This window comes from Balaenoptera ricei, chromosome 2, assembly GCF_028023285.1.
Source record: "Balaenoptera ricei isolate mBalRic1 chromosome 2, mBalRic1.hap2, whole genome shotgun sequence".
NCBI classification, from domain to species: Eukaryota; Metazoa; Chordata; class Mammalia; order Artiodactyla; family Balaenopteridae; genus Balaenoptera; species Balaenoptera ricei.
Genome location: NC_082640.1, coordinates 111,324,227 through 111,346,594, shown reverse-complemented (window position 1 = coordinate 111,346,594; position 22,368 = coordinate 111,324,227). Strand labels below are relative to the sequence as shown.

At 38.4% G+C, this 22,368-nt stretch overlaps 1 protein-coding gene across 1 annotated transcript in view; it reads left to right on the top strand.

Moving 5' to 3' along the window:
- Positions 1-22,368, top strand: part of AVEN (apoptosis and caspase activation inhibitor) — a 186,608-nt gene that overhangs the window by 17,274 nt on the left and 146,966 nt on the right. Inside the window, exon 2 of the mRNA XM_059913705.1 lies at positions 20,887-21,064. Within this exon, the coding sequence (XP_059769688.1) occupies positions 20,887-21,064 (178 nt within the window). The remainder of the gene's footprint in view (positions 1-20,886; positions 21,065-22,368) is intronic.

The following is a 22,368-nucleotide window of genomic DNA, read 5'->3' as shown; positions in this document are numbered from 1 at the left end:
GCTGGCACCTTGAGCTTGGACTTTCTAGCCTTCAGAACTGTGAGAAATAAATCTCTGTTGTTTAAGCCACACAGTCTGTGGTAATTTGTTTGGGCAGTCTGTATGGCTAATACAGATGGCTAACTTCCTAACCATAAATAAATAGGTATTTTTTATAGTGGGTAATGTGAAGACTTCAGATGAAATAGATTAAGAAACTGATGGGAAAATGAATGCAAACTAAGACCACTTGACTGTTACTGAAATGAATAGCCCAGTCTGCTTTTTGTTGTAGCTTACATATATCAATTCTTTTAGTTACTGATCTTTGGATTCTCTTATTTGTGATTGTTTACTTCACATGCGAATGACACATTTTTTCCCCCTTTCACTCATCTGTGGTAAAGACTCGTCTGTGGTAAAGACGCCCCCTGATACTGGGTTAAGAAGGGCTCTCTCCTCGAAGCAGGAGAGTTCTTTTTAGAGGAAGCGTATTTGTTTTTTTATTGTTGCTGTAGCAACTTGCCAAAAACTTAGTGGTTTAAGACAATACAAATTGATTATCTTATGGTTCTGGAATCCCAACCTGGGTTTCACTGGGCTAAAATCAAGGTGTCTGCATGGCTGCATTCCTTTCTGGAGGCTCCAGGGACAATGTTTCCAGTTTCTAGAGGCTGCCAACGTTCGTTGGCTCTTGGCTTCTTCCTCTGTTTTCGAAGGTAGCAACATGGGGTCTGTCTTACTTTACTTCTGTGGTCACATCTCTTTTCCTTTCTCTCCTTTTTTCTGACTCCCTCTTCCACTTTTAAGGATTCTTGTGATTACATTGGGCCCATCTGTATAATCCAGGGCAGTCTCCCTGCTTTAAAGTCAGCTAATTAGCAACCTTAATTCCCTTTTGCAGTGTACCCTAACATATTCACAGATGCAGGGGATTAGGACGTGGGCATCTTTGGGGAACCATTATCCTGCCTATCACAGGCAGAAAGTGATATATTTAATAAAGTAAAAGAAAACTTTGCTTGGAAAATTATTGGAGTTCTTGTCTTTCAGCCTGTCTTTTCTTGGAAGAGTCATGGTCTGTATTTCTCAACTGTTTAAACCTATGTCCTCTTTTGAGAAACAAAGCTCGTCTGTTCTGCGGTCGATAATAAACATATTTGTTTTTTCCCCCCCTAAAATATTCACATAACACCCGCATCCCCCAAGTGTTTGAGCTAAATAAGGTTTGTCACACCTGTACTTAGCCTACATCTGGGCCATTGTTTCTGAGACTTCTGGAGTATTTTAGGCTCTGGGATATAACATTTGCCCTTTTGTTTGACTTAAAAATCTACCTAGTGTTTGCTTTATTCTTATTACCGGCTCCGTTTCCCCCATAATAGTAATTATTTGCTATTGCTATCGTGAACTTATTTAAAGAGGTAAGCATACCTAACATATTTTCTAAACATGTCCATATACTTAAGAGGTAGGTAGAGTATGGATAGTGCTTGTTCACAAAAAGTAAAAGATCTGCAATCTTAATTCCTTAGTTGATTTGAAGCTCATTTTCAGTTTCATTGTTGTATCAACTGAAATAACTCATAGCAGTAGGATAAGGTGATTGCTTTTGTTGGTATGTGGTTTCAGAGCATATATCCTGCTCTGAGATTTTATATATATATCAATATATGGAGATTTTATATATCTCTATATAACTATGTATTATCTCTAGATAACTCTCTCTATATAACTATATCTATATATATAGTTTTAAAATAGACTTTATAGACTTTTTAGAAGAGTTTAGATTTACAGAGAAATTGAGAGACTAGTATAGAGAGTCCCCGGAGATCCTATACCCAGTTTTTCCCCTGTCATTAACATCTCACATTAGCATAGAACATTTGTTACAATTAATGAACTAATATTGATATATTGTTACTAACTAAAAGCCATGATGTCAATTTTGTTTTTTAGTAGAAAAGGAATAATTTGGCATTTGAGAATATTACTTATGAAATATAAATAATGTGTTTTTGGGGGGGTGAGTTAATTATGCTTTATTCATCTTTAACTTTGTGATTTGACTTTGTATTGGCTTCTTGATCTGTGAAGACTGACCATGAAGTGGATTTGAATGTTAGATTTAGCTCTGAGTTTGAAAGTAATTTTTCTGGTTAGGACTGAGAGCTGGTCAGATTAAACCTTGCGCTTTTCATGTCTTTATGGATCTGCCTTCCCATCACATTTAGAATAAAATCCGAATTCCTTACCCTGCCCTATAATGCTCTTCATAATCTGACTCCTGTGAGCCTCTTAGGCCTCATTCCTTCACTCTTTCCTCCAAGTTCAATGCAGTATAGCCAGGATACTGGCTTTACTTCTGATTTTTGAATGTGGCAGGGTTGTTCTCTCCTGCGGGCCTGCAATGTTCTCCCTTTCTACCCCAGATCCCAGCATGGCCTACTCCCTCATTTATCTGGTTCTCTGCTTAAATGTTCTCTCTGAAGATGTTTCACTGATGATTCTATATAAAATAGTGCCCTAATCATTCTCCGAACCATTACCCTGCTTTATATTTGTAGGGTTTTATTTGTCACTACCTGAAAGCACAGTGTTTTATGCATATATTTATTCAAACTTTGTCTATCTATCTATTTATTTGTTGGTTGTTTGATTCCTACAGTAGACTGTCAGCTCCAGGAGGGCAGGCAATGTTCCAATGCCATCAAACAGTGCCTGGCATAGTATAGGCTCTCAATAGATATTTGTTATGTGACCAAATAGTGGATTTTGTGTTTAAGCATGGCATTAGAATATTTTGGAAATATTCACATTTATTTTTTTGTTAGCAGCTTTATGCTTTTCCTATTACAACTAAAAGTAGTGAAGGGAGGCTGGGTGTAGCTGTAGTAACTCTGAAACCAAATCCACTCTCTGGGCTCCTCTCTGCACACAGTCCTCTATTTTGCCATCCCTGAAAAGAGCCAGAAGGAGTTTAAATGCCTCTGCAAAGAAATAAGCATCTGTCAGTTTCCAACACGTGCTTTCTGTCTTTCATTGCCCTTAACAACGGGAATGTGTGTAGATTACTTTTCCTTAGTCTCTAGCAACATACCTGGTGAGCAGCTGTTTACAAATAGTTCCCCACCCTCCTGGCCTCTTAAACCCAGCCTGAAGGTAAGAGGTGAGGCTTACAGAGCAGGGACTAGAATAGGAGAGTGTTCCAGAGGTCAGGAAGTTTTGGTTTTCTTTCTTGTTTTTTTTTTTTTTTTTTTTTTGAGGGTATTAGGTAAATTGTGACACCTAAGAGGAGAATAAGAAATGTGCACGAATATCACGGTTTTATAAGAGTCAGTGATGGGGTTTTCTCTCCCCTGGCGATACCATCAAATGGAAGGTGAGAAATGGGCTGGCCCTCAGCTCAGGTGTGTGGAAGCTCTCATAATCCAAGAGGTTGAGAGAGATGCTGCCTCAGCAAACCACGGTAGAGTTACTGGGCAGACACGACCAAGGTGGAGTTGGCCCACTACGGCCTGTTTCTTCTGCTGCGTGCAGCTCAACGCCATGGACAGATTGCCCAAGGACTCAGAAAGGCAAAGAAAAGCTGGCAGATGGTGAAGGGAGTGAAAACCCCCGGGTAAGCGACCTGTATGGGGACCAGGGGGGCGAGTTTCTCATCGTTTTCCTTTTCTCTCTGGCCTTGAACCAAAGGCAGGCTCTCAGCAGAGCTGCAGCCATGGCACGGAGGTAGCTAAAAACCAAGAGAAAGTCCATCTTTCTGACCAGAGGACTAGGAAAATGCAAGTTGGAGAGTATGGGGTGGGGGGGTCCCCTCCTTCTTTTGAATCATGGGATGAGTGCTGGGGTCGGGGAGCACCAGACCCTTTGGAGAGTCAGGCTGGCTGGTGGTGCCAGCAGCTAAAACGTGTAGAAGTCTGTTTTTCTGGCCAGAGGACCAGGAAAATGGGTTCCTGCAGTCCAAAAAGTATGGGAAAATGCCCGTTTTTGTTTTTTGTTTTTCCTCTTTCTTTTTTTTCCCCTTTCTGCTTTGCCCTCTGAGCGGCAATGTGGGCAGCTAGAACTCTAAGAGAAACCTGACCTTTGGGCCAGAGGATTGGGAGAATCCTAGAGAGGAAAGAGCTGGAAGGGGATCCTCTCTGTGTGTGAAATGTCCAAAGGCAGGGGCTCACCCTGAGCTGCACATCGGGGAGACAGACTGGAAATAGCAGTGTAGCAAAAGCCTTGAGAACTGATGTGACATTGGAACTGTCGCCCACAGGAGATGAGACAGAACTTACTGTCTGGATCTAACCAGATTGGTTGCCTGATAAAATGGAACAAACAAAACCATAACATTCTCCAGAGGATGTTTAATGGGATCCAGAGTCTAAACAACTTCATATTCACAATGTTATTCTACATCTAAAATTTCACAGTATACCAGCAAAATGTGACCAATTCTTGAGGCAAAAGACAATCAATAAATGCCAACCCCAAGATGGCCCAGATAATGGAATTCTGAGCCAGAGACTTTAAAGCAGTTATTATAAGTCTGCTCCCTCCATGAGTTAAAGTATCTTGACCTGAATGGAAGGATAGCTATTCTTCTTTTAGAAGAAACCATAGGAGGAAATGTTTGTGACCTTGGGTTAGGCAAACATTTCTTAGGTATAGCACCAAAAGGATGATCCGCAAAGAAAACAATTGCTAAGTTGGACTTCCTGAAAATTAAAAATTTATGCTTTGGGAAGGACACTGTTGAGGAAAAAAAAAAAAAATAAGCGACACAGGAATATATGGGAAATTGCTGTACTTCCCATGCAATTTTGCTGTGAACCTAAAACTGCTATAAAGAATAAATTCTATTAAAAAAAGACAAGCCACAGACTTGGGAGAAAATATTTTCAAATCACATATCCAACAAAGGACCGGTATCCAGAAAATACACAGAGCTCTCAAAACTCAGTATTAAAGTAAACAATTTGTTTAAATCTTTTCCCCACTTTTTAACAGATGGCTTACCCAAGAAGATATATTGATGGCAAGTAGCACAAGGTGGTCAACGTCATGTGTTACTAGGGAAATCCAAAGTAAAACCACAATGAGAAACCACTTTATGTCTATTAGAATGGCTTAAAAAAACCCTGACAGTACCAAATCCTAGCACTTTATTATCAGATTAAACGTACGCTTTTCATATGACCCTGCAGTCCCACTCTTAGGTATGTATTTACCCCCAAGGAAATGAAAACTTTCTGTACATGAATGTTTATAGCAGCATTTTTTTTTCATAATTGCCAAAAGCCAGAAACAACCCAAAGATTCTTTAACTGGTGAATAGAGACACAAACTCTCCATGCAATGGTCTACAACTTGGCAGTAAAAAGGAATGAACCACTGTTACTCAAAACAACATGGATGGATCTGCTGCTAATGTACTAGGTTAAGTGAAAGAAGCTTGGAGGGTGGTGTGAAGGGAAACTTTGGGATGATGGGATTGTCCTGTATCTTGATCGTGGTGGTGGTTATATTGATTCCATTTGTCTAAGCTCATAGTACTTTGTATTTTACTATATGGAAATTGATAAAAGAAAATACTTATTGGGGACCATCTAGTAATAATTTTTAGCAGACCCTGAAAAGCTAAGTATTCCAGAACGAGAGGGCAGTTATTTTTCACATGATACACTTTGCTTTGAGGTAAGTCACCAGCCCTCTTCAGTGGTGAGAGAAGAGCGTGTCTGTTTAGTAGACTTGTAAACCTGTGATGTCTTTTTAAGTGAATTGTGTGCCTCAGCTAACGAAATCTACCACTCTGGATCTTACTGCTTTTTGAGTGGCTTCAGGACCATTAGAAACAATGAGAGGAATTTCCCTTTTTCTTTTTAACGTTTAGTGCACTGAATTGCTGTGAATAATGCCTGAAGGCTGGTCTTGGGATTGTGTGCAGAAGGAAGCAAGGTTTATCTTGCTGGTGATTGTGACATTTTCTTTGGGACAGACCCAGGGCCTTCTTCCTGTTCCTTCTGTCCTCTAGGGTTGTCTCTGAGGTAGCCCGTTCAGAACTATCTTTTTTTTTTCTTTTTTTTAACATCTTTATTGGAGTATCATTGCTTTACAATGGTGCGTTAGTTTCTGCTGTATCACAAAGTGAATCAGCTGTACGTATACATATATCCCCATATCCCCTCTCTCTTGCATCTCCCTCCCACCCTCCCTATCCCCCCCCCCCCCCCACCCCGTGGTCACAAAGCACCGAGCTGATCTCCCTGTGGTATCTTAATGATAAGTCACATTCCAGACATTTTCTTTTCTTCTCCTCTTGTCAAAATTGTGATAATGACCGTGTGTTAGTCTCAGGGAAGGGCTTTGAATTTCAGGTTTCTTTAATCTAGTCAGTGTGTTGCCTTTTTAGACATCCCAGTGGGGACACTAGTTTGGGGGCAGATGAGCCTTTTTGTGCTGAGCATATTATGGAAAGATACAGCATTTTCCTTCTGCCAAGCCTAGAGCTCATGTTCTAATAGGTAGTAGCTTTTTCATATTTATTCCTCTTGAGAGTTTCGATTACGATTTTAAACTCACAGGCTGCCTTGTTAGAGGAAAGCAATACTACGAGTCTAATTTGTGCTTCCTCCACAAAAGAGTATTTGGACACTGTTGGTGGGGATCTAGAGAAGGTGGAATTAAGTGTTGCTTTACATTTCTATGAAGCGGAGATAGTCTCACGCTTACACAAAAGATGAGATACACATCATGTCAGTATTGCTAACTCCAAAGGAATTTTACCGACATGCGATTATTCAGGCTCTCTGTGCCATGGCCCAGCTTCAAGGCCCTTGGCTTGTGTGCACTCCATAATCCTGGTCCTGAGATTTGCGTTTTGTCCTTGTGGATTGAGGGCTTTGAGAAAATCCACCTTTCTCTAATGCAAGGTAAAAAGCTCTCTCCCTTCCTTATGTGTCTCTGCTGCCCTTTCTTTTTTTTATAAATTTATTTATTTATTTATTTATTATTTATTTTTGGCTGTGTTGGGTCTTCGTTTCTGTGCGAGGGCTTTCTCCAGTTGTGGCAAGTGGGGGCCACTCTTCATCACGGTGCGCGGGCCTCTCACTGTCGCGGCCTCTCCCCTTGCGGAGCACAGGCTCCAGACGCGCAGGCTCAGTAGTTGTGGCACACGGGCTTAGTTGCTCCGCGGCATGTGGGATCTTCCCAGACCAGGGCTCGAACCCGTGTCCCCTGCACTGGCAGGCGGACTCTTAACCACTGCGCCACCAGGGAAGCCCTGCCCTTTCTTTTAATTAAAGTTTTTTCCTCCCTAATGTTGGAAGAGCTTCCTACAGGTCACACTTGAAAAGAGCTGCAGAAGGGAAATGCTGATTATAGCATTCTGTCCTTTCACCGGGGAAATTGTCTTGCGAACCTCTCTGCCTCCGGAAAGTGCATTTTCTTTTTCTCATTTCTCAATTTTGGTTAAAGTGGTGCGGATGGGAAGGAAAGAGTTTTTGCGGACATGTAGCCATGATGTCATTCTGCTGATGGCAGAGGAGCAGAGAAGGCAGTTGAGCCCGAAAAGAGCATGCCGGCTTGAGCTCCTTGCAAATGTCACGCATTATGCGGCAAACGTAGGCCTCGCGTTTAACGCAGGCGTTTTGTCTTCATTGCAAACAACGGCATCTTATGCCATCTACAAAATATTTGCCCTTGAAACCTCTAAATACGATGTTTGTAGAAGTCGGCATCCGATTTCTATGGACGCTAAGGGGGCCGACTGACAAGAGTGCTCCGAGCGTCCGAGTCGTTTTCTCTTCAGGCTAATGTTGTCATGTGTAAGTGCTCTTGAAGATAAAGAAAAGATTTTAATGTAAGAAAAAAAAAAAAAAATCAGCCAGCCCACAAAAGAGAAATGTTATGCATTTTGTACAGATTCTATTCATCAGGGAAGAACTGCATAGGGGGATAAATTCAAAAGAGGCACTTCAAATGGTAGAAAGCGAGAGACCGTGGAAGCATACATTAAATTATGTGTCAGATAAAATACGTGCACAAAGAAACGCTTTTCCAATGATTGGTAGAGTGAGTCACTCCTCCTCATTCGGTCAGCGTGTGCATGGGCTGCCCCACATCACGTAAGGTAGGGACTCAACAGGAAGAGAATTCTCTTAGGTCCGTTTGTTCTTTCATGTGAAATGGCAAATTCAGCAGCTTTCACTGGGTAGGGGCTGGGTTTAGCCCTTGTCTTTGAAGAGAGAACAGCTAAAAAGGGTAGAGATTGTGTCTTTTGTCTTCAGAAATTTGACCTATAGGTTAAATTTATAGGTTAAGCTTATAGGTTTTTGCCACAAGGAGAGTAAGACTGTAATTCAGTCAGGGGATGTAAATGAGGAGATGTGCAGAACTTATATGAAGGCCCACAAGTTTCTAGCTGCACAGCTGTAACTTAGATCAGTCACGAAGGAAAGTGCAGTGAAAATTGCAGCCCACTTGACTGAGTTGTGAGGCGGTGTGAGGAAGTGTGTTCTCCCAGATGGTAGCATTCGTCCTTTAATTAATAAGAATAGATTGTATAAGATGTAAATCACACCTATTTGCTTATGGTTTTCTTTTTTTCACATTTTATCAGTTTGTCACCCATTGACATCATCTTCTATTTTAGTTTCGACAATTTTTGCAAAAGCTCGTCAACTCCCCTGTTCAATTGCATATTTTTCTTCATGTCATGGATTACGTGTGTCCTTCTCTCCCCTCCCTTCTCTCTGGTCACATTTATTGCTTTTAACTGTAAGTGACTTATTACTATCAAGCCGTTTCCCCATCCTGTGAACCTTGCTGTTTCCAATAATTAATATGAACGGGTTGCAGTGGATAAGTTTTTGGGGTCAGACATTTGTTCTCTTGTGTGGTTGGTAAGTTTTTGGAGTGGGTACGTGACCTGTTTCAACTGTATTTCATCTGTATACATATAATTGATTATGTATCAGTAAGGTCTTGTCTATCTTCCAGGGCTTTCTTGAAATTAAGATAATTGAATGAGAATGAGTTTTGAGAGATGCGAGATGGTGTCATTGATGCAGGGAAGGTAGTTTCACACATCAGAAGATGATTCTTGAATAATCAGTCTCTGGCTGGTTACATCTCTTCTGCTCGTTAAACAGTCTCATTAGTTTTCTCTGTTGGTAGTTAGGAGTTTTGAGCAGGACCTTCACAAAAGCTTTAGAAACTAAAAGACTAAAAACATTAGAGAGAATGATTTGTTTTACTAAGATTTTGCTCAGTGAAGAGACATATTTGCAAAAGCACTAAATTACGTCCCAGGCAGATTGTCATTCTGCCTCTGCCAGTAAGACCTTGGGCAAGTTCTTTTCTGAAGCTCATCTCATCTCATCTCCAAAGCCTCGGGGCTTAAACCAGATGATCTACAAAGATGCTTTAAGAGAAATACTGTTATTTCAACCAAATTTTCAATTTGTCTCCTTGGGTTGATTATTGTGGAACAAGTTTGTAAAGGTATTTATCGGTAAGAAATTCTGTTCTGAAGGTAGAAAATGACATTATCTGGTAGTAAAACGTGTTTTGAGGCGTGGAAAAGAGTAGATGACGTCATTAAAAAAATAAATTTATTGACTCTGTTGTGTGCATAGGGTAAAGTACAGCAGCATACAAAAGAACTGTATATGACTTTGTGATTCTTCGAAGTGCTGCTGGAATAAATGGTTGCCAGGCAACAGTTTTCAGTCCTGTCAGAATCTCTGAATAAGGCTTACTGAAATCACTTACCTTGGTAATTGGCATCTTATTAGAATTAATAGCTACGTGGTAACAGGGACATTGTATGAAAAATTAAGTGGTAAGTGTTTCAAAATAGCTAACTTCTTTGAGGAAGCTGCTTACTATTACTGAAACAAGGATGGGATCTCCATGCTGTTTAAAAGGCAGGTGGAGGCAGTTACTTTGTGTCATTTCGTAGGGAGAGTCTAGCACTCCACTCTAGGCTCTGTGATGAATTGTTACCAGGTGGACTGGGGGTGAATTTGGGATGGGTGGGTGTGTTCGTAGTTGGTGAAGGGACACTTGGCAAATCATACACAGTATTTTGATAAGCCCAAGAGATTATTTACAAGACAGTGGTTCAGAACTCTGAACGTAAAGAAGAAAACAACCTTGCTTTTGTCTAAATACCTGTTGCTCACCAGAGGAGGGTATTCGCTAAGTTATTTCAACTGTTTCTTCATTCTCCCGGACTCTGTAGCACACAAGCACCCAGAGACACTTGGGTCTAGCTCACAGTGGGTTCACAAGTTTGATGGAGAAAAGTTTGTTAGCTGGACCAAAAACTGGTAGAAATATTTTAGAAGAGATTCAGGTGCATTTTGCAGCTCTGGAGATAAATAGTGCTTGAGAGAACTTTTGACTGAAGTACAATATGAAAGAGAGGGGGACGGTTGTGAGCAAAGAGACTGCCTCATGCAAAGAATGAAGTAACAAGGAAATAAGTGACCGTGTGAGACAGATACCCACCAGAGTCCATCTCAGAAGCTAACTTTAATATAATGTTTATTAGGTAATTTTGAAACAATCTGTTGTGCTGATCTGATAGTGCTGTGAACTTCATTCTGATAAGGAACCTAGGAAGTAGAAAATTTCGCCCCGTTTTGTGTCCACAAAAGTGGTTACTGTTCGGATCGGGGGTGTATCGTCGGAAGGAAAGGTGCAGAGCCTGTGAGGAGCTAGGAGTGGAGATGAGCTGTATGGCCCCAGGCTCTTGATTCTGCTAACAAATGGTAATCAGTTCTTCATGCCTCATTTTTATCAGACTCTGAGCCAAAATAACACCAATGAGAAAGAGATAAAAGAACCTGGAGAAGGAAAGGGATGGCATGAAGGGCCCCATGAGCCGAGTCATTGAACAACCGCTTCATGGGTTGTTTTACCTTTTTTTTCTCTGTTCTCAGACTCTTTCCGCCTCACTTTTTTTTTTTTTTTAATGTATTGACATCTCTGAGCAACATTGAGACTGGACAGCTGTTCTTTTTTATCCTTTGCCCCGAAAGACTGAGGGTAGAATTTCTAGTTACATACTTAGTGAAATTGTATTCTGATAAAACACTTCTGGATGCTGTGTGGGATTTATTGTAAAAATGTGCTTATCCTTAGTATCTTTGTCCTTACAATAACAGCTTTGTATGGGATTTGATCATGATCCTCGGTTGTTCCTGATATTCATGTGAAAGCAGTTTCCGGAACTTTTAAAAGGGAGACACAACCTAAGGTTGGCTTTTCAGATTTCATGGTTCTGGAGCCCCCTCTTATGTTATTTTGAAGTGTAAAAATACGGACATCTCACATCTGGTATATCCCTGCCTCCTCACCACCCCTACCCCCAAACCTGGACCTTCTTTTCCCTCCCTCCCTCCCTCCCTCCCCTGTTCTGCTCAACTGTGACTCTACCCCCAGCAGTTTCTCCAGAGTGGAGTCTTGTCCTGCAAAGGAGCTTTGCCCTGTTACTTTCGAGGGTTCATAAGGCCCTGGCTTACTCAGCCCCTTCAGGCTTTCCTGTGAAGGCCTTGTACACACCCACTACTGGAATACAAAGGACCCAACGTTCTTAGCCGCTGTTCTCGCCGGCCCTCTTCTAGTGAGCCCCTGTTGTTTATTTTGGGATGCTCAGGTCTCCTCGGTGCTCCATTGCTCCCTCTGCTTCCTCTCACAGGTGCTGGTCCATGTGGGGCTTGTGGCTGCTGGTGATTGGTTTCTACCTGTTCACCTCTGTCACTTTGTGGCTGTACCTTGCCACCTAGGTTTTTGTGGATGTTTTCCGTGTGTTTTTGATTTTTCTGTCCTCGTGGTTGTGTGTGGACTTTATGGGGGGGTTTGGGAAGACTAAAAAACTGCTACTACTGCTACCATCTTCCTAGAATCCTCAAACATGTTTTTCTTTTTCACCCTTTCCCATGGTTGACCTCCCTGGGCTGTGCTTTGAACAGCTCTCATCCCTTAGTTAGAAGCGTGTTCTTTGCTAATTCTCCTTGAACCTGGGGACCGCCTTCCAGCAGGAGATAGCAGCTGTTTCCTTTACTAGAGTAATCTCAGGCCACGTGTTCACAGCTAGAGCTGAGGTATACTATTCCCTCAACCTTCTTGCCTTCCCTGAAGTGCAAGACTGGTCCTGCAAACGTCCCCCATCCCTCTCCTTCCTCCATTTCTGATGCTCTCTTTCTCCCATAGCGTCTTACGTGTTTTTCAAAGCACATATCACACTGCTTTAAGTGTGCGTTTGCTTCTCTGATTTCCCCACAGGACAGCGGTTCTTAAGGCTAGGGACCTTGTCTTGTGTTTTATATTCCCAGTGCCTGAGCTGCTGCTTGGCACTCAGCAACTAGTCAAGAAATGCTTGTTGAAGGAACACTCGCAAACGAGCAGTGCAAGGAACAAAAGCAGTCCTCTTCAGATATATTGTAAGATAGACAGAGGGAAAGAAAAGTGCCACTTAGGCTTGTATTTAAAGAAAAAATGTGTCCTGGTATGGAACTGTGAAGATGACTATTTTTATTTTTATTTTCAAAATTTCTGGTGGGGAGAGGGCAGCACTGGTCAAGCCACATCTACCAAGTCCATTTTGATTATAACCACTAAAAATGGTCATGGGGAATTTAAGAGATATAGAACAATCAGTGATAATGATTAAGGAATCAGAACTTTGTCATTATGAAGGAAGAAATATGATTAATTTAGGTAGAGAACATAATCATAGACCCAGGTAGACTGGCCCAATATGATTTCTACATGATCTTGCTTGAGGGCAGAGGGTGGACCAGGGCTACCCAGGTTCCCTTTAGATTGATAATTCTTTACTAATTTAATTAAGTTCTCTCTGGTGACTTGAGGGTTTGGGGAGTGTCTTAAAGTTGGCCAGATAAACAACAGCTATTTAGTGGTCTGTGATTTTTCTTGAAAATGGAAGGTGATGACATTAAAACCTCAGTAACTAAGGAAACCAACCCTGTGCTGGTGGAGAAGTGAGGTGAAAATTTACCTGAGACAGAGTTGAAAGAAAATCTGGCCTATAGAGAAGAAACTAGTGGGGAGGGGGAAGAGGAGAGGGGCAAGATAGAGGTAGGGGTTTAAGAGGTACAAACCACTGTGTATAAAATAAATAAGCTACAAACAAGGATATGTTATACAGCACAGGGAATATTGCCAATATTGTACAATAACTATAAATGGATATAACCTTTAAAAATTGTGAATCACTATGTTGTACACCTTAAATTTTATAATATTGTACATCACTCTACTTCGAGTTAAGAAAAAGAAAATCTGATTTCCAGTGTTAAGCCCATGCAGTGTAATCCTTGGGAAGATGGGACAGAGGCAGGTGCATCTGAAGTACCATTTGCCTTCTTAGGAAGAGTAGACTGTCAATGGCTGTGGTGGAGGGGAATATGTTTTGTACACTGAGCTTTACCCAGGAATGCTTGGTCTACATGCACTCTTTATATGAAGGTTGATGATTTTTGTGTATGTAAAACCTTTTAGTCAAATATTTTGATAAAGCAAGGTTCTTACTTGAAGGCCTCTTAGTTGCTTTTCTAGTTAACTTGTGTGACTTAGAGCATAACCACAGCGAGAAGCAAATTGTCTCCCTTATAGTTGCACGTAGTGCCTTCTCTACTGGAAAAACTGTTGATGTTAATTCGTAGAATTTTACCAGGGAGTTGGGACTTACGTGGTGGATTAATTTGGTAGTTTTTAAACCCTTTTTAAGCCTGAATTCTTACATGGAGCTCAAGTTGTAAAGCAGATAAAGCGAAACTGATTCATTCTATTGCCACTCCCACCCTCCTTTCCATAAGGACTCCATAAAAGGACATACACAAAGTATAGTTTAAAATCACCAGTTGGGACGAATGGATAAATAAAATGTGGTATATACATACAATGGAATATTATTCAACAGTAAAAGGAATGAAGTACTGAGACACACTACAGCATGGATGAGCCTTGAGAACATTATGCTAAGTGAAAGAATTCAGTCATAAAAGTGATTGCATTTATAGGAAATGTCCAGAATAAGCACATCTATAGCGACAGAAAGTATGTTAGTGGTTTTCTAGGGCTTTCTAGAAAATGGAGAGTGACTACTAATGGGTACAGGCTTTTTGGGGTAATGAAAATGTTCTAAAATTGATTGTGGTGATTGTTACACAACGTTGTGAATATACTAAAAACTATTGAATTACATACTCTAAATGGGTGAATTGCATGGTATGTGAATTATACATCAATAAAGCTATTATTTGAAAATTTGAAAAAAAAATAAAATCACCAGTTGGCCCAATGAAAGTTACTGCAGTCTAATTTCCCAGACTGCCCTTAAATCATGGAAGCGATAAACTCTCAAGGTCTTAGGTGGGCTGCCAGCAAATGGTAATTGGCTTTCTTTGCCTCCTATTTTTAGGCAACACTGTGAAACAGTAACACAGGTGAGAAAGAAAGACTTGAGAAAGAAAGATGTAAGGACTGGGGTGAGTGAGGAGGCCTGTGGAGAAGTGTCACTGAACAGCTGCTTTGACGGTTGGGTTACCATTTTCTCTGTTCTCAGATGCCTCCACCCTCTCTTCTTTCCCGTATACTGTTCACAAGGAGGGACAAGAAAAGAGGCTGTATGTAATTCTCTTGCTAGAGAAACAGTTGAATTTGAATACAGTCTGGATCACTTTTTTTCCCATTCTTAATGGCCACAGTATTTTGGAGCTCAAATACTATGTATGTTGTTCTGGGCTCAATAGATAATTTATATATATGTGCCATGTATTTCATTTACTAATTTTTTCAAGTATGATCATGTTGTAATGTGTATTTTATTTAATACATAATGACAAATGGAAATGTCCTTCTTAGTACACCTGTATACTAGGTATATACAATATTTTTTATTCAATCATTTATTAAAATTTAGCTTCTTGAAATGATATATAAAAATTATTTTTGCTAGCACACTTTTCTAATACTGAAAGCTGTCATTGAACTCTTTAACCATGGTGGTGTGTGAATTTTTTTTTATTAAAAGCATAATTAAAAAAAATAGTGATACCCAACAAGGACCTACTGAATAGCACAGGGAACTATACTCAGTATTTTGTAATAACCTATCAGGGAAAAGAATCTGAAAAAAATAGATAAATATGTAGATATAACTGAATCACTTTGCTGTACATCTGAAACTAACACAACGTTGTAAATCAACTATACTTCAATAAAAAATAGTGACGTATCAGTTGCTGCTTATGGTCCAAATGATTATGTGAGATAAAAATAACCTTAATAGGGTTAAAAATATAAAAGTTGGCAACTAGATTATTAACTAATGATATATTTTAAAGCTTGATAACATTTAAAAATTTTATAGTAGGATGAATTAATATAATTTTCAAATTATACATAATGTAACATTTTTGGTTGGATATATTTGACATTATTACCTAATTACTGAAATCAGTTTCCAGTTACTTTCTGTAGGAGGGTTTCATATCTTTCTATCCCACCTGTTCCCTTCTGTGGTATAATTACACTTTGTGAGAAACATACGAGTTTGTTGAAAAATGTGTGATTGACTATTTTCAACCTCCTTATTAGGTTCAAAGCAGGAAAGCCTTTTATACACCCATTTACTCCAGAAGAAAGTAGAACAGGCACCTTCAAAAGCTAGGTTCCTGAGTATAAAAGGCTTTAAATAGGATATGTTGTCTAACTGGTATGTATTAGTAACTTCCCAGATTTTACTGGTTTATCTGCAAGCTCTTAATGATAAAGATAATCTTTAAAGACTGTTGCTTTTTTGAAAGAAAAGGTAAGAGGATATTTAAAAAATAATGTTGCTCAAACATAATCTTCATAGGCTGGCCAGTTAAATTAAGCTGATTGCTAGTTAATGTAAATTATTGTTGTAAGTTAAATAGGACTACAGCTTCAGTGAGTAAAGATTTTTATTTGTTCTGCTGTGTGTATTGGTACCTTTTGTCTAGTTGTTCTAGCCATTATTGAAAATGAAGTGTTGAAGTTTCCAAATATTGTTGAACTATTTTTCCCTTCAATTCTGTCAGTTTTTGCTTCATAAGTTACGGGGTTCTATCTTTAGGAGCATATGTTTAAATGTTTATAGTTGTTATCTTTCTGATAGATTGACCCTTTTATCCTTGTATAATGTCCGTTTTTGTCTCTTATGACAGTTTTGCCTTGAAGTCTATTTTGTCTGATATTTGTATAGCCACTCTAGCTCTCTTTGGCGAACTGTTTTGCATAGAATATCTTTTTCCATCCTCTTCATTGTAATGATATTTTTATCTTTGAATTGAACATGTCTAGTGTAGACAGCATATAGTTGGATTTTTAAAAATCCATTCTGCTAGTCTCTGCCTTTTTGATTGAATTGTTTTGTTTAATCTATTCATATTTAATGTTATGATTGATACAGTTGGATATTTGTATCTGCATTTTACTTTCTGTTTTCCACATGTCTCATGTATATCATTCCTCTATTCCTCCTTTACTGCTTTCTTTTGCACCAAGTGAATACTTCTAATGTAACATTTTAATTCCTTTAATGATTTTTTTCACTTTTTTGGAGTTATTTCCTTAATGGTTGCTCTAGGGCTTACCATATACCTTTTAGTTTATTGGAATCTGCATCAGATAAGTTAATTCCAATGAGATATAGAAACATTACTCCAATACACTCTAGTCCCCATTTCCCCTTCTTGTGGCATTGTTGTTATACGTATTACATCCATATGTTACAAAACCAGTAACACATTGTTATAATTATTACCTTATATAATTTTATATCTTTTAAAGAATATGAGAGAAGAAAGAAGAGTAAGCATATATTTATGGCTTTTGTTACAAGAGCCTTCTTATTTCCTATTTCTAGTTTTTTTCATTTGTTTTTGGGTATTCCCCACATAGTTATTTCCTTAGACTAATACAGTTTTGCTCCCACTCACCTCCTTTTTGCTGTTATTGGCAAATGTATTATTGGGTCTATAATGTATAGAAATATAATTATGCGCATATTGTTTTGTACAGTTGCTTTTAAAAACAGTTATTGGAAGAGAGGCTGTATCAGATATGATCTGCAAATATTTCTCCCATTCTGTAGGTTGCCTTTTCATTTTGTTGGTAGTTTCCCTTGCTGTGCAGAAACTTTTTAGTTTGATGTAGTCTCACTTGTTTATTTTTGCTTTTGTTGTCGAATCCAAAACCTCATTCCCAAGACCTATGTCAAGGAATTGACCGCCTGTGTTTCTTCCAGGAGTTTTATGGTTTCAGATCTTACATTGAAGTCTTTAATCCATTTTGAGTTAATTTTTGTATATGGGGTAAGATAGGGGCCCAGTTTCATTCTTTTGAATGTGGCTCTCCAGTTTTCCCATCACCATTTAAAGAAGAGATTGTTTTTTTCCTCATTGTATATTCTTAGCTCCTTTGTCATAAATTAATTGACCATATATGCATGGGATTATTTCTGGGCTCTCTATTCTGTTCCATTGAGCTATGTGTCTGTTTTTAGGCCAATACCATACTGTTTTAATTGGTATAGCTTTGTAATGTAGTTTGAAATCAGGACGTGTTATGCCTCTAGCTTTGTTGTTCTTTTTCAAGATTGCTTTGGCTATTTGGGGTCTTTTGTGTTCCCTTACGAATTTTAGGATTGTTTGTCCTATTTCTGTGAAAAATGCCATTGGAATTTTGATAGGGATTGCACTGAATCTATAGATTGCTTTGGGTAGTATGGACATTTTAACTATTAATTCTTCTAATCTGTAAACATGAACTAGCTTTCCATTTATTTGTACTGTCGATTTCTTTCATCAGTGTCTTATAGTTCACAGTATACACCAGACTACTTTCATAATGATGATGTTAACATAATAATGATGCCTTCCTATTTAGTTTTCACATTGCTTTCATCAGTATTTTCTTATTTGTTCTGTTCTTTCTCTCCATCATGGGACTATGCATATTTTATTTTTTGTCCCAGATTTTTGCAAGATGAACCAAACATAAAATCTCTAGGAGCTTTTAAGATACACCTTTCTCTAAGTTACATCAAATGTATTCTAAACTTTATTACTTCTACTACCCTCTTGTGATGGAGGCTAATGACGACTTTTCTTGTCTCCACTGTTGGGTGGAGGTAATGAGATTCTTGTTCAGTGATTCTTCTAAGTTGGGGATTAGTGAGTCATTCAGCTGTGTGAGGCCCAGCCTATTATAAACAGTCTGTAAATATTAAATGAGGTGATGGCAGGGTCATTAATTCTATCTAGGTCTCCAGTCTTCCATTTCAGTGGTTATTTCTGTGTTAATACTTCCTCGGGTGTTTCAGATCATAATCCTTTCACATCGAGCTAATTATTTTGCTCAGGGTTACATTTTTGCCATGGCTATATCTGTGTTCGAAGTTTTTTACTAACTGGAGAAGACTCTCTGAACTCTGTTTACCCAGTGGGTCAGCAAAAGAATATTGGATTTTCTCAAATTAAACCCTGCAAGTATTTTTCAGCTGTAGTTCTATTCCCCAAATTCTCATCAGTTGCAAAGCTATTTTCTTTAGGATGTTCCTGGTATTTGTTATTTATATAGCAGATCTCATTCAGTCACATACCTTTAATCTGCCAGCATCTTATGGTTCTGAGAAGCTTGCAGGAATGGTAGGAAACCTCTAGGTTTCAGGCAGTCTCTGCAATTTCTAGAATATAATGTGGATTGCCATTTTTTGGGTGCTGTCAAGGAGGTTTATGATATTTGAGTGCTGAAAGTGATCTTGAAAGGTCAGTTACTCCATTGTTTCATGAAAACTTATAAAAATTCGATTCAGGTGAGGACTGTTGACTACTGTTAAATTTGTTAGGTGAGTGGTTGACGGGGAACTAGAAATTTGTAGTGGACCAAAATAACACTACACAGACAATTTCCTAGATGTAACAGGGGAAACATATCCATACAGTGGGTGGATCAGGCTTCATCATCCAAATTCATTGGTTAATCTTAGCTTTACTTATGTTGGCTTAGCCATTTATCATCTGTCATTTGATGTGATGTAACATAAGGTTCAGAGCACCATCTGTGATATATTTTAGCCAAAAAATACCTGACTCTATTGGGTGTTTAGATTAAAAAAATTTTTTTATCCACTCTTTCCTGTAAACTGATATACTAACACCACAAGGAAGCAGCCAGACAGAAGATTAGTCCTTTTGCATTCTACCTGTACTGGTCTCTTCAGTAAATCAATGTCATAAAAATAGAGGTTGTATTAGATTCAAAGAGACTTAAGGGACAAGCACTGAGATACAACGCATGATCATGAGTTGGATACTGGCTTAGACAAACCAACTGTAAAGGAAATTTTTTTGGCCAGTCAGGGAAATTTGGAAATAGTCTGGATGTTATATGAAATGAAATTTACTGAAATGCAGAAGTGGAGAATATTGATGAAAAACTGGTTACCAAAATAAAGTATATATAAATCTTTACATAGTAAAAGGTCTGGAAGTATATATACTAAGGTGTTAGTAGTGGTACTCCCAGGTGATGGGAATGTGGGGTTTTAATATTTTTACTTGTCTTTCCCTCCTAATTTTCTGCAATGTACATGCCTGTTTCTGTGTTAATAAAAACTTACTTTAAAAAAGTCTAACTCATCCTGTACAGATGGATTATTTTAATATATTTCACAAATTCTTTTCTTGGTAAGGATTTTATAATCTTTGGGATACTCCTTTGAATTGTATCTTTAGATTCTATATAAATCTTTTTTAAAATTTAATCTTTTATTGAAAATTTCAGACACATATTAAAATAGATAGAATAATATAATGAATTTCCATGTACTCATCATCCAGCTTCAGAAATGATCAATTATGCCCAGTGTATTTCATCTCTACCCACCATTCCTCTCCACCTATTACTTGGAAGCAAACCCACATGTCATATCTTTGCATCCATAAATAGTTCAATACTTATTTCTAAAAGATAAAAACATTAAAAAAATAATGGTATCACACCAAACAATAAGTAAATAAAATAACAATATTTCCTTAATATAAGAAAATATCTTGTTCACATTTCTTCAATAGTCTTATGTGATTTTGTCTAGTTATAGTGTTTGAATCAGAGTACAAATAAGTTCCCAACATTACAATGGTTAGGTGTCCATTAAGCTTTTTTTTTTAACATCTTTATTGGAGTATAATTGCTTTACAATGGTGTGTTAGTTTCTTATTAAGCTCTTTTAATCTATAGGTTTCTCCCTCCTCCCCCATCATTTATTTTCCCTTGCAATTTATTTATTGAAGAAACTAGACCCTTTATCTTTTGTAATTTCTCACATTCTGCATTTTTCTGCATGCCCTCTTAACATTTTAATGCCCAAGTCTGGAAACTGTTCTCTAGAATGCATCTGAGTAGGTTCCCATTTAAAGCTTATAAAATATACTTACGGAATGTGTTTGTAAAATCTGTAAGTTGGAAGAACTAATTTCCATCCTAAAGTCTTTTGAATTTAAGACTTTTATAGCCTTGATTATTTCAGTAAGAAGAAACCACTCTTGAACTAGGATTACATTGGGGGTAGATTTTAGTGATTCAGTTACACCGATTTTAGGTAGGATCTCATCAGATTTCGTTTTCACAGCTAAATGAAGAGTTTACGCTGAAAGTACATTCTGATATAATGGGGTTCTCTTGAAATATTATTTAATACTTGCGTAGAGCTTGGTTTATAAGATGTGCTCTTTATCTTGATACCTATGTACTCTTTTTTGTTTTGATTTGTTTTTAAAAATTTTTACTGCTAAGACTACTAAGGTTAAGATTTCCACTGCCTGCTTAACGATTTGTCTCTAATGATTGCAGGTCGAAGATGACAGTGATGCAGAGACCTATGGAGAAGAGAATGAAGAACAGGGAAACTATTCTAAAAGGAAAATAGTTTCTAACTGGGATCGATATCAAGATACTGAAAAAGAGGTCGATAATGAAAGTGGAGAATCACAGCGGGGGACAGATTTCAGTGTTCTCCTCAGCTCTGCAGGTATGAATTCCAGTTGCACGCGTACTGCTTAGTGCTATGAAAGTTGCATAGGCATCTGTGTTCCTTTTTAAATAGCATTTTAATAACTAGAAATTCATTGTTTGTTCTTTGGATTTTAAATTCAGGTAAAGGACAGTGTGTCTAATGGTTGGCAAGGAAAAAGTGACATTTCTTTCAGTGGAAATCTGGGTTTCCATGTACTGATGTAGAAAGACTTAAGTCCTGGTTGAAATGGATAAAAGGCTTTATAGGAATGAAAAATGCTAAACTATGCCCCTCTGAATTGGGTAGGCTGAGAAACAGACGTGTTTTCTTTGATTTCAGAGGAATTAGTACTGAAGTTTATACAAAGCTTTACAAAGTTTCTAGCATATACGTTCTTTTTTCCTTTTACATATTAGTGGGTAGGCACATATTGGAGCCATATGTGTCTGAACACCGATACTTTTCTTTGTTGGTTTTGGACAGTCTTCTCTGTCAGCAAGGTGAGAAACTCATGCCTTCTTTGACCAGCTGTTTAAGATTGACTCTGTTGAGCAACGCACAGCAGTGTGAGGCCTGAGAGTAGTAACAGGAAATGGACCAGAGCTGGTTGTATAGAAGGCTATTCCCTACCAGTGTGTGGCATAAGAATTCAAAGGATAAATGGTGGATAGACTTTCGGTTTTCAGGAGTTACGGATGGGGAGTGGGTGGGAGGTGGATGTGCTTATAAAAGGGCAACACGAAGGATCATTGCGGTGCTGGTACCGATCAGTATCTTGACTGTGGTGGTGGACACACAAACTCTTATATACACACACATAAAAGTGAGTGCAAATAAAACAGGGGAAATCTAAATAAGATTGGTGGATTCTATCTATGTCAAATGTCATTTCCTGGTTGGGATATTATACTATAGTTGTGCAAAATGTTATCATTGGGGCCAACCGTGTAGGAGATCTTGCTGTATTATTTCTTATAACTATCTAAATTTACAATTACCTCAAAAAAGTTGCCAGGTTAAAAAAAATTTAAAGGATGAAGCTATGAGAAACAGAGAAATAAAGTGAAAGTAATATTTTCAGGTAGTTGGCTTTGAATTTCTTCTTCTCCCCGACTTTTATGTTGCTGTTGAGTTGTACCTATCTCTTTTCTCATCTGCCTGTATTTTTGAATGCCTGCACCAAACGAAGTATCATAAAGTGATGAATTGTCTTCCAAGTTAATAGAATAAACCCTTCGAGTAGGAAACGAAGAGGTAAGTGGAGACAGTTTTAGATTTGGGTAGGAGAGCAGATTCAGCCTGGGGTCATTATGTTTATG